At 42.1% G+C, this 13,821-nt stretch overlaps 1 protein-coding gene across 2 annotated transcripts in view; it reads right to left on the reverse strand.

The window, feature by feature from the left end:
- The window catches only part of ABHD5 (abhydrolase domain containing 5, lysophosphatidic acid acyltransferase), a 62,184-nt gene that overhangs the window by 11,151 nt on the left and 37,212 nt on the right, over window positions 1-13,821 (reverse strand). For both annotated transcript variants that reach the window (XM_077491474.1, XM_077491473.1), the window contains exons 5-6: window positions 13,092-13,203; window positions 9,405-9,591 (exon numbers count right to left, since the gene is read on the reverse strand). In XM_077491474.1, the coding sequence (XP_077347600.1) occupies window positions 9,405-9,591; window positions 13,092-13,203 (299 nt within the window). The remainder of the gene's footprint in view (window positions 1-9,404; window positions 9,592-13,091; window positions 13,204-13,821) is intronic.

Genomic DNA, 13,821 nt, shown 5'->3' on the forward strand with positions numbered 1-13,821 from the left:
CCTGCTCAGGTGTCCCCATAGCAAACTGCTTGCTATGGAGTGACTCGGCAGGAAAGGGGAGCCAGGAGAGGTAGCAGGGGACCTCAAAAGAGGAGGATCAGGACTGCTCTGTGCAAAACCACTACACAGAACAGGTAAGACCCCTTTCCCACTGCCGCAACTTGAAAGTCGCAAGATTTTGCAGACGCAATTTCAGGGAATGCCTGTGTAAACTTGAGGTCTATGGACCTCAACTCATATCTAAGTTGGACCAAAGTCTTACAGGAATGACTCGAGGTCGCACAGATATAAATGGTTATCAGTGGGAATCATCAGTATGACTTGTCATGCGACTTTGATGTCTAAAGTCGCAGGAAAAGTCACACGAGTGTGAAAGGGGCCCAAATATAACTTTTTTAAAAAATAACAAACAGTCCTTTATCACTTTAATATGTTCATGGTTTCAATTAAGACTTGTTGTTGGTATGCGACTTTGCTCTGTATGGCCATTTTTGTGATCAAAAGATTTTATTTGTTTTTTGCTATGTTTTTAGTCAGCAAAATTACTGGTATATAAGACATTAACTTGGAAGGAAGTTCTGTCACAGTTAAGAGCATGCCCAAGATGATCTCGGAGGAAAGATTATTCAGGCCATCTGCCAAACCTTTTCAAATGTGCCCAGATGAGTGACTGACTTAGCACTTGGTAAAGAGTAGTATACACTGGCCTATTAAAAGAGAAAGACCTTATATACTGAAGGTGGCCTGTGAACTATAATGAAACGTGCATATATAAAACTTGGAGGAAATCGATTTAGAAGACAGCAGATCTCAAATGATGCACGTCATAACCCATACTGATGGGCGATAAGATACTTTTGCAGAGGGTATCTAGAGAAAAACACATGGTACTTTAAGCCGGCCATAGACTAATCGAAATTCAGCTGTTTCATCGATCTGTCTATGGGCAGGCTGATTATACTGAAGTCTATCCATCAACTTCAGTACAACCAGCATGTCCGATTTTCTTTCTCTCGCAAACCCTACCAGCAGCTATAGCCAGCAACACTGATCATTGAATATTACCGGTGAGGAAGGCTCCCCGTGCTCCCCACCGGCAGAACACAAAAGCGCTGCAGGAGGGATTCACCCATCAACACTGGTCACGGGCTGAAGGAAGGAAAATTGCATAATGTATGGCCTGTCTTATTTCGAATGCATGTATATGATAGACAATTACTAAAAGGCTATAGCTGAAGCTCAGGCAGATAACATCACACCATCTGAAGCCGTTCTACATTCTTTAAAAGTAATTAAAAAAAAATTATATATATATATATATTCCAAATAGAAAAAAAACATTTTTGCCATGCAGTGCCCATATTTGTTTAGAGGTGAGGAGAGCGGAGATATACTTACCTAATCTACCAATCCACCAAGAACAAGACCGGGCTCTGAAACTCCTGACCCACTGCGCACACGCTAGCGTACTTGTGCATTGACTGTTCCTGACGCCATCACACCCATAGATCGGCTTTGGACATGGAGATGGCAGGAACAGTCCACCACTGGACATGGGGAGTGCTGTTTTCTGGTGGATCGAAGGATTGATTAAGTATAACCTTTCTGTGGACCCCTGGACAAAACGAGATTTCAACCCATGCACTGCTGGCACAGACATAAAAAATTCCCAGAGCTCTTCTTTAAATGTGTTCTTAAATGCAACTCGCATTAGCACCTGAATTTGTCTGGCTATAAGGCCGGGTTCACACTATACTACACGACAGTAGTACGGCTTTCATCCTACTCTGCGACATCAGTCCTACATTGGTCCTGCATCCATCCGACTTTCATGAACAGGATACAACTTTGATCCGACTTTTCAGATAGTTTTGATTGGTCAAAGAACAAGTCGTGCTAACACACAATAGGAGGGACTACAGCAGAGAGCAGGAAATAACACAATGTCGGATGTCAAAGTTGGATGGTTAGGACAAGGATCAGACTTTGATCCTACTTCAATGATAGTCAATGGACTGCAGTAGGATCAAAGTCAGACCAAAGTAGTGCAGGGAGCATTTTCAAAGTCAGACTGACTTGTGTTGGACCAGTTAAGACGGCTCCCATAGGGAAACATTGATTTTCACACATCATGCGACATGAGCCCCCAATGTCAGAGCATTTCTCGTACCAGTGTGAATCCAGCCTAATCTTCTGTAATCCCCTGTACCATGGAAATCAGACTGCAAGGGTCAGTACTATGAGCCAATCAGGCTCGGTTACCTGCACATGTGCTGACAGCAAACATGCAAACAGGAAAAGAGAGGCCGGGTCTAATTCGGCTTCTCTGTCCCATCAGCATGCTGGGACTCTTTACTCACTTTTTTCACACATTGTGAAGCTTTGAAGAATATGGTTATACAATATGGTAGAGGTGCTACACAAGAGAGGCTGCACACAATTACAAATCCTTTGGCAGATAAAACAGTTTCCATATATATTCTTTAACTGTGTATTAAGCTGTCTGAGGTCAGGTTTAAAGAGAACCAATCACAATTGAGCTACTACAAGAATCAAAACTATTTAGTTATAAATGTAGGCTTACCGATAAAAGATTTGGATGTGTCCTCCTATGTATTTTTAGAGTGTCCAAGGATAACCTTGGGTACTAGAAGTGAAAGGTCCATGAAATCTGACCGTAGCTGCTCTGCCAAATACCTTTTCTAATGCTGACACATGCTATATCCTAAGTGTGCAGAAGAGTATTACAATCCTGTAGTTCCGTGTCTGATAATGCCAGGCCTCATGCACACTGGGCGATTGCCCAGCTCTTCTAAATGCCTTTCCAACTGGCAGAAAAAAGCAGCGTAAAAAAAAAAAAAAAAAAAAAAAAAAAAATGCACCTAAAGCCAGGTTCTGCAAACACGTTTAGGCGCTTTAACCATTTGAGCCTTCATGCATTCCATAAGCAAATATAATAATTTATTCTTGCTATTGGAATGAATGCTCAAGTGTTAATCATACCTAGGGCATAGGTATGTTTTCACATGTCAGGCGCTTTTTACGCCGAAACGCTCATCTCCTGAATTGTGCAAGTGATTTTTTTTGTACTGCCTCTTAAGCGCCAATGTGTAAATGGGCACAAAAGGCCAACATGGAGAGGCATTTAGAAGAAGAAAAAATAAATAAAAAGTTGAAAGCCCTTCAAAGCTGCATTTTTGTTACAGGGTGGTTACATTTATTCTCCATGGTCTTTACAGTATATAGCAGGGGTGGGCAACCTGGGCCCCTCCAGCTGCTGCAGAACTAGAAGTCCCATCATGCCTTTGGGAGTAACTAACTGCCAGCCTTGCAATGCCTCATGGGAAATGTAGCAGCAGCTGGAGGGCACCAGGCTGCCTACCCCTGGTATATAGGAGCATAGTCCCACCCCTTTCGTGGAAAAAAAAAAAAAAAACACATATGTAAACACTGTGTATACTCCATTTGATGGCTGCAGCTGTCCCCTGCCAGTGTTCTATCGACTAGTGCATCGGATAATGCCTCCAATGATCTGCACATGCGCAGGACACAACATCATACTAGCTGATATGTTGATCAGCTGGCATGATGTCAACACTGCACATGCACAGATCGTCGGAGGCATTATCCATCGATCTGCAAAGGGACAATGTAATTGTCATATTCTGCCTGCCTCTCTGCTCATGTGGGAGAATTGACCGATCACATGACAGGCAGATTTCGGTGCGCTGCGCGATTACATTCTCCCTTTGCAGATCATGCCGCCGATGCTCTGAGCATGCGCAGTATTGACATCATGCCAGCTGATCAACAAATCAGCTGGCGTGACGTTGCATCCTGCGCAGATCGTCAGGATGCACTTTGATATAGAACACCATCTCTAACACCAAGAACTGAGTGGTCACATCACTACTGATCACTCAGTTCACAGTCAGCTCTGAGCAGAGAGCGGCGACTGTCGGCGGATTCTTGGCCCAGGAGAGCAAAAGTAAGTGCACTCCTGAGACCCAGAAGAGAAGTATGGTTAAAAAAAAAAAAAAAAAAAAAAAAGCTTTGGCCATCCTACTATTTGAAAATGATGCAAAAAAATTAATAATAAAAAAATATATATATATAAAAAAAAAAAAAAAAAAAAAAAAAAAAACAGTATGAAATAATTTCATGAAAAATAGATTACAGGGACATTAAAATGGTTGTAAACCTTTACATATACCCAGTGAAGTGACTGGCCTCAGGTGATACACAGTGATGAAACAAATACTCCTACATAAATTGTACCTCTGAACTCTTCTCTTCAGCCATTCAAAGTCCAGAATTTAGAAAGCTTGCCTGAGCTGTCAGAAAAAAAAAAAAGGGGGCGTAGAACTGAAATTATGGTCCAGCTCAGTGAGGAGAGCTCCGATAGCCAGTTAGAGGAAAGGGACACAACCCCTTGACACAGCACACGAGAACAGAACTGACGCTGTCAAACAGCTGGCGATCCTTACGGTCACCATTTTTCTCTTGTTGTAAGGAAAACGTGTCAGAAGAAAGCCAAAGCAAAAGACAAAAATTACACTTGAGGCTCTAAATTGAGACAAGTACACACTATAGAGGTATATGCTTTGTTCGTATTTCATGTCTGAGGTTTACAACCACTTTAAAGCAGAGTACCACCCAAAAGTGGAACGTCCGCTTTAAGGACTCCTAACATGGCACATTTGGCATGTCATTTTTTTTGGAGGGGGTATCTAGTTTTGACAGGTACCCAGCTCCCACTTCCGCTCAAACGGAAGTTCTCCTGTCCTCCTCCTTTCCGTCATCTGGGGCACGTCACAAGTCCCTAAAGATTACGCGGCCGTTCAGGACGCACATCGGGACTCGCGCATGTACAGTGCGCACCCGGCTATGAAGCTGCAAGCTGTCACAGTCGGGTGCCCACACTAGTGATGCCGGGGAGAGAACCGTGGCTTCGGGTGGCCACATCCCTGGAACGTGGGACAGGAGAAGGTCTGTTTAATAAACAAAAAATGGCGGTATGTGTAACTTTTAATTTTTTTATTTTATTGAAGAATAAGTATAATGGTTTAATGTCACTTTAGGTGTTCAGATTCCTGATGTTGTGACTGGTTCTCTTAAATATTGTATTATGAATTAGTAACACAGATTGTGTCAACTACAAAACAACATTACCAATAACCAAATCAAATCTGAAAGCAGACTTTGAACTTTTATTGCCAGAGTAAAGGTCAGCCAACAGCAGCAATACTCCAAGTGTACTTCTTAGTCAAACAGTAATAAACTGCAAGCTATTTTTAGCAGTCTAATAATAACCAGAGCCTCAGTGAAAGGGTGACAACTTATTGAAAAGTAAAAGCCATACAGTGTACCAAGAACATGGCTTTTCCAATTCACCTCCTTTAAATAAACTTTTTTTTTTTCTTTCTTTTGCAGATCTATGAGAATATTTTGCAGCTTTGTGTATGAGTACCTTGTTGCAACGCAAAGTAGAACTGAATCCAGAACCTGGCTAAAAGATATGTCGCCGTTTTGCTGCGGTTTGTTTCACCACTGGGGAGACCTTCCTGACTCGGTTGTGGTTACCCCACAGGAAATAGGGGAGGAATGTCCCCAGTGGGGACACAGAGGTTATAATCCTTCCCCACTCTACTAAACAAAACATTGTGGGGAGTTTCCCTTTATTAAAATGACACAGCAGAGTTGTGGTCTAGAATTGCAATATTTGGTAAAAGGGGACTTATGTTCTACGTTCATGTTGTGCTCACTGCCTCTGAAGTCTCAGGGACCAGACAGAGAATACAATGTTATGCTGGGGAGAAAGGACGTTGTTGGCATCACTTACTAAACCCACAAAAGTAAAATCAGTCTGTGTATACAGTAAAGCATGCTTGTTACACTCACTGTGAAACCTAAGGGGTTAATCATCTGCATTGTGTAAAAAGGCTGTTTGATCCTGTCTTCTCTCATCCTCCCCTTACCATCTCCTGATAGAACAGAGCCTTGGGGGAACTCTGCGCATGCTCAGTTTGGTGTGCATTGCTAGAGAGGTCTTTTTTTTTTTTTTTTTGGAGGGGAGGGTGTATGCGTTTGGCACAGGGCCAATAAGCGCTGTCCAGAAGGTCGGGGGTCGTGCAGCCTAACAGGCCAGTCAGAGGAGAATTTAAAAAAAAACTCCTCCTACGAACTTTAATCAGTGCTCAGTTAGACACTGATGGAAATCACAAGACTGCTATACAGTAATACCTTGTACGAGTAACGTGGTATACAAGCGTTTTGAAAGACGAGCAACATTAAAAAAAAAAAAAAAAGTGTCTTGATATACAAGCAGTAGTTTTACTGTAAAAACAAAAGAATTCCACTCATAATGTTAAGGAGTCTGGTGTTCATCCATGTAAAGCCGCTGTGTATATGTACAGTAAAGCTGTTGGAGACACTCATATTCCCAGCTGGGTGGGGCGGGCGTAACCTGGATTCGGAGCACCTGGAAGGGATGTCAACAGTTCCCGAGTGTCTCCGAGTTCTCCAGAAAGCGCTGGGAGTCACCATCGCCCCGAACCTTTAACCACATACAGCGCTGTATGCTGTACACCAGCGGCTTTACTGTACATATACACAGCAGCTTTACATGGATGAGCTCCAGACTCCTTAACATTGCGAGTGTAATTTTATTTTTTACAGTAAAACTAATTCTTTTTTTTCCAACACAGAGGTACAGTATTCCTACTACATTACAGTATTAATATGAGCTTTTGCTCATATTTTGATAATTTGTATATGAATAAATGGTTGTGGAACAAATTATCTGAGTTTCCATTATTTCTTATGGGAAAATTTGCTTTGATGTAAGAGTGCTTTGGATTACAAGTATGCTTCTGGAACGAATTATGCTCACAAGCCAAGGTATTAATGTATACTGCTAAAGGAAAAAGGCATTTGGCAGTTTATATGTACTATACTAATTTTATTTCCATGTTCTGTGTACTGTGGGAGACCATATATAGTGAATTCAGGGTCCTGGGTTTAGTAACACTTTAATTGAACACAAAAGTCTGGGCTATCTCATCTGTTAAAATTAAGCACGCTGATTGGGCAGATTCAGGTTCTTTACATCAGGATAGAACACATATATTGTTTAGTCTCCAGAGTAGTAGGTTTTAGTTTCAAGCCAATTTGAGATTACATGGCTTGTCACATAACTAAATGAAGGGTGTAATGCTGGGATATTCATCTAGTATAGTCCAAGAGTTTTACAAAAAGCTGGATGCATGCAATCACCTGCATCCACCTAGAACTTAAAAGGTTAGTTCACCTAATATATATATATATTGTCAAAATACAGTGTCCCAGGACACTGCTAGGATGTTGCAAAGTGAGGCCTAGTCAATACTGCTCACCTCCATCACAGGAGGGAGCTCTCAAAATGCTGAGCTCAGATACTGCATCAGGGGAGAGAGAGCAAGTGAGGAGGCTTGAATCAGAGAAAAGGCCAACTTCTGTGATAGAGGAGGTGAACAGTACCAACCTGGCCTCACTTGGCAACATTATAGCAATAACATATAAATAACAGTAAACAAGTTGGCAGGTCCAAAAAAAGCTGCTGGCAAAAAACAAACAAACAGTCACGCCCACTGTGCAATCAAATACATAAACAAAATTTTGCTGCACCAATAGTGATCATGTCCCTGATGACGCCAGTTATGACGAAACGCGCTGGAAAGAGCTAATGCATGTGACGTCACCACGCCTGTTTTAACTTTCTGTAATACCTGGAGATACTTACTACATTGTTTGGGAATGTTTTATATACACAACGCTGTTATGACTCACATGCAAGTAGTTTTACACTTTGTTTTTAATAAAAATCTCTTATGGATTTACAATGTGGACATTTTTATTTTATGGCGGAATCTTGCATCATAATCATTATCACACAAACCTAAAACATACAATTTGGGAATAGGAGATACTATGGAAACCTGACCAAACAACATGAACCCCAAGACTTTAGGATAGTATATACTGGATGGATATGGTTTACAGGACGATCTGACTCCATAACAGAGTCCGCTTTCTCTGGTAAGAGTCCATTCCTTACATTGGTGATGGTCTATGTGGTGATTACGGGATTTCTCTCAAGTAGACACCTTACATCACATATTAGTGTTCCATCATTTGATTAGGAGTGTCATTTTTTTATTATATGCACTTTGAGTGGATTTACACAATTTCTATACTACATTTTTTCACTATTGTTTTAAATTGTTGTGTTTTGTACATTATTTCTAATAGTGCAGCAAAATTTTGTTTATAATCATCCTAGCAATTGACCTGGAAATATTCCAGCAGGCTTCGGAAGGTACAGTATGAAAATGGCCTGCACCTATAGCAAGGGCATTATTCAACTTTAGTCAGTCAGAGCTGCACAGTTTGTTTTTGCCTACAGACACCTGTAGACAGGAGTTTTTTTGTAAAGCTGAACTAACCCTCCAAAAAAGGAGAAGTTTGGGGTAGATAAAAACACATATGTACTCCCCTCTATGCTGCAGCATCAGTCTGATTGCTGCAGCTGCCTCATGTCGGCTCAAAGCCAAAGAACTGAATGATCACATGATCGCTGGTCGGGTAGTTCCCAGTTTTCTTGGAGAGCAGTAACTGTCAGGCATCAGTCCCTCTCTGCTCTGCCTCTGCAGCTCTTACTGGAGTGCCAGGCTGGGGAGGGGGCAGGAGCAGCTAGGTTTGGCTCTCAGTCGCACGCTGAGAGCTGGAGCCACATGTCAAACCATGCAGCTGGCTGGATCCCAACAATATGGTCAGAGATTGGAAGCAGCTCTGTGACATAAGCCGATAGGCAATAGCCCACTATCAGCTGACTCTGGGGCCGAGCAGAGCAAACGTAAGTGCACTCCTGTGACCCAAAAAGTATGGCCAAAAATGATAGGAAGAAAGTATAAAAACAAAGGTTTAAACATTACTACAGAAAATAAAAGTTCAATACAACTGGGAAGCTGAGGCGTGCTCCTAAATACAGTTTTTTGGAGGAGCCCACGTCCTTCCACTTTGCAGTTCTAATAATACATATTCTCCCTGGCCTTTTCCCACACTCTAAGAGATAAAGGAGGAGGCGTTTTAAGAATCTAAATCCACTGTTCACTTCTGAGACTCCCTTGTAGAAGAACCTGAAATTGTTCAATGCGTTTAATTCAGGGCATGGCATCCGGTTCATTGGTGCAGGTAACCTAGTTTACAGAAATATTGCTGGTGGGTACAACCTACTGCATAGCTCCTAGGAGGAGCTTTTAGGTGCGGCACGGCAGAAGGCATGGCGGATAAAATGGGGGGGGGGGGGGGGGGGCGGCAATAGGCAAAGCACAAAAAAGCAGATTGCATTCTTTGCAAATACTCACAACTGTTTTCACATAGGAGTTTGGTCGCATTGACTGAATAGTGCTTCCCGAATTACCATCAATACAGGATCGTGCTCCGTAAATGACGGTGATTGGAATGTTTGTCTGTAGCTTGTCAATACGCTGCAGCATTGGCCGTTGAGCCCAACCATATGGGATTGTCATGCTTCTGAATGCTGTCTCGCCACTGCAACCAGGAAGAAAAAGGAAGCTTAAAGCAGGCATTAACACACACTGTTTAAATTATATTGTTCCTTCTATTTCGATATGTGGATAACGGCACTGATTTTATTAAAATAACACTTTTTCCTGAATATATGGCTGTTTCATGACCCAGATCTTTCCCAGCCTGTCTGCAGGGAAACATAACCAAGAGGATCTTTGTTACCGTATTTTTCACTCCATAAGACCCACTTTCCCCCACTTTCCCCCCCCCCCACCCCCTCCAGGACTGGAGAAAGCCGTGCAAGGACCTGCTGATCTGGCACTAGCAGCTATCACTGAGGTGAGAGATACTGACACCCCCAGAGCCAACTGACCCCACCACATCTCATCCATCTGCCCCCCCCCTCCCCCCGCCATTTACTCTGCCCCAGTGTCCACCCAGTAACCTCAAAATAGCCCTCAACACTGTGGGCCCTGCTGGCCTGTAGGTCCTGCTGGAAGCGGGCTCTGGCAGCTTCTGGCAGGGCCCACGGGTCAGCAGCCATTTGGTTCAGAATATTTTTTTTCTTGTTTCTCCTCTAAAACCTAGGTGCGTCTTATGGATTTGTTTATGAGGTTTGTAGATTTCACCTCCGTAGATTTCACCTCCGTAACATCTCTGAAATTCGCCCCTTTTTAACAAATGAAACTACCAAGATCCTCATTCACTCCCTTGTTATATCTCGCCTTGACTATTGCAACTCCCTTCTCATTGGCCTGCCTCTCCATAGGCTATCTCCTCTTCAGTCTATCATGAATGCTGCTGCCAGACTTATCCACCTTACCAACTGCTCAGTGTCTGCCAACCCTCTCCTCCAATCCCTACACTGGCTCCCAATCACCCAGCGAATTAAATTCAAAATACTAACCACCACATACAAAGCCATTCACAACTCTGCCCCGAGCTACATCACCAATCTTGTCTCCAAATATCACCCAAACCGTCCCCTCCGTTCTTCTCAAGACCTCCTACTCTCAAGCTCTCTCGTCTCCTCCTCCCCCACTTGTCTCCAGGACTTCTCCAGAGCCTCTCCAATCCTCTGGAACTCGCTACCTCCACCGGTCCGGCTATCCCCTACTCTTGCTACCTTCAGGCGATCCCTGAAAACTCATCTATTCAGGGAAGCCTGTCACGTCTCAAACTAATCTCCTACCACTTCCATCAACTCATTCCCAACAGTTATAACCTTCTGTACCACCTACCCCACCCTTTTAGATTGTAAGCTCTTCTGAGCAGGGCCCTCTTAATCCTCTTGTATTTAATTGTATTGTAACTGTATTGTCTCCCTTTTATATTGTAAAGCGCTGCGTAAATTGCTGGCGCTAGATAAATCCTGAATAATAATAATAATAATAATAAAGCGAAAAATACGATATTTCTTGGCAATAACATGGTGTGGGTGGATTTCTGCCAGTCACTGGCTGTTTCACTCCCTTCCAGCCTGTGTCTTAGAAGAGGAAGGTGAAGCCTTCATCAATCTACAGGCAATATCCCGCCCCCATTGTGTATAGCCGATTAGTGGGCATGGAGGAGGAGGGAGGAAGTAAGTGGGCTGTCATCTAACACTGTGTATACACTCACATGTGACACTCTATAGTCACATGGGCTGCTCAGATGTGATGGGGAGGAAACTCACTTAAAACTGAGCACGTGCAGAGCTGCCAACACTGCTCTGCAAAATCCCTAGCTAAATTGGGGACAAAGAAGGTAGAAATAGGAGAGCAGCAGGATCAACCAGGTTTTTTGTAAACTACAGAAAATTAATCTCATGGTGACTGAGTGAGTATGAACAGTGTGTAATACAGCATTTGACAGTTTTTGTATGATGTGGGTTTAGTGACACTTTAAGAAAGTGCAATGATCACAAAGTGACTAATGAAAGTGGAGCTCGGCTTTAAATTATTTGGAATTCTTTAGCAAGCTTTGTGAGGCAGAACAATATATTACCCTAACCATATGGTCCTTTTTTCCCCCAATATAAAACACAAACATTTTAATCACTTGCTTACTTTGCACATATACCCCCCTTCCTGCCCATGCCAAGTTTCAGCTTTCAGTGCTGTCACTCTTTAAATGAGAATTGCGTGGCCATGCTACACTGTACACATGAGATTTTTATTCACACAAATAGAGCTTTCCTTTCGTGATAGTAAACAAAAAAAGACCGAAGATTTTGAAAGAATTTTTTTTTTGCAAACAGGTAATTTTCCTCCTTCATTGATGTGCGCCGGATGAGGCTGCACTGATGGGCACTAATAGGTGGCACTGATCAGGAGGCACCAAGGAAGTTGCACTGGTAGGTGGCACTGCTTACCAGTACTGATGGGCACTGATTCGCAGCAGTGACTGCCTTGGTATGGGACTCATGTCCTGTTTACACAAGCCAGGAAAAAAAAGCTGATTACGGGCTTCTGTTTACATCATGTGATCATCTGTCATTGGCTGACAGCTGATCATGTGGGGTAAAGGGCCAGGATCCCATAGACTTGGTGGTCACAGAGCATGCCGCCTGGGGTGCGCAGGCAGCGTGAGCACAGAAGGACGTACATGGATGCCCTACCGGCAATTTAAGCCTGCGCTGTAGCCATCTTTCAGCTATAGCATAGGCATGAAGAGGTTAAAGTAGAAAATCAATTCCAACTTATAAACAGCATCTACAAATTTTCCTATTTGTTGATTCTTACTAAGGCCCGGTTCACACTGTTGCGGTTTGAATGAAATACGTTTTTGGGTGAGATTGCAGTGCAAATTCACAGCGCAATTTGTGTGTTTCAAAGTGCAATTTTAATGTGAATTTGAAGTCTATGGAGCTGAATTTGCACCATACCAAGTCAAACTCTGGATCAATTGTGGGCATAAAATTGGGTATTTGGATTGTACGATTATTTTTTATTTTATTTATTTGTTTTTAAGGTTGAACTGGATGGACTTGTGTCTTTTTTCAACCTGACTAACTATGTAACTATGTAAACTCGCATATTGCCCTTTTTTTTTAGCCGCAGATAAGAATCGCACCACATTGATGTGAACGGCCTTCATTAAAAACAATGTCATTTCATGTAAGATGTAAATCTATGCATTTGGAACAGATCAAAATTGCATCAGAATTAACATCAGTGTGAAGCAGGCCTAATGTGCCTTTTGAACACGTACTGGCTTACTTCTCCTTTAATACTCAAAAGCATGCAGCAGATTAGGTGAACTGTTACATCACAGTCATAATGACCCAATTTTCACAAACATAAACCCGTTTGGTAATACCAGCAGGAGATTATTAGGCCTACATATGTGAGAGGTCTCTACAGCCAATTAAGGATGGTGCCTTTCCATCATAAAAGGGAGGCAAGCTTCTTTCACTGCACCAAACGTAAAATAAAAAATAAAGTCGCTGGAGGCTCAGCAATGACAGTTACAACCCATGGAGCTTTCAGACAGCCTTTCAACAGATAAAAACGTTACCTGAAGGAAAAAATAAACCTTACCTTGGAGACTGTGCGTTACAGTGGTAAATGTATTCTGTCACAGTGTCATCATCAAACATTGAAGCATATTTCTTCTTAAAATCTGGCCTTAGTCTCTGAACAAGGCTTAATCCTGGTTTAATAAAAGACATAAAAAAGTAACTACCAGACAAGAAAAAAAAGAATAGTAATTACCTGATATCTACATTTCAGTGCACATGGAGTAATTCCCTCTAAACACTGAACTATGAGAATAGTGAAGGTGTATAAACTAGTAACTAGTAAAACATCAATGGCACAAGATCCTATTGTTTTTAAAAAGCCACTGCCCCTAACCCTACCCCTCTGTATAGAAACATTGAAGAAATCCCCCTTCAGGACGGGTCCACTTTTTCCTTTACCAGGATCCTACACCGGTCTAGGGCTGCAACTAACAATTATTTTCATAATCAATTAGTTAGCGGATTATTGTTTGGATTAATCAATTAATAACCTTAGAATAAAGTTTGGTGTATAATTTAGTTAATATGTAAAGTTTAAAAAAAAAGGCGATTTATTCTTAAATATCTCTATATATGCGGTGGTAAATATAAATAACCAACTATATGGTTAGGGAGCAAAATATCTAATCCACTCTGAAAATAACAGACAGAAGAGATGTACTGTATATACCATTAGAGGAGGGATATACGGTATATACCATTAGAAGAGAGATATACTGTATATACCATTAGAGGATATATACTGTATA

This window comes from Lithobates pipiens, unplaced genomic scaffold (assembly GCF_037356315.1).
Source record: "Lithobates pipiens isolate NorthernLeopardFrog02 unplaced genomic scaffold, aLitPip1_a1.2 Scaffold_19, whole genome shotgun sequence".
Classification (NCBI taxonomy): Eukaryota; Metazoa; Chordata; class Amphibia; order Anura; family Ranidae; genus Lithobates; species Lithobates pipiens.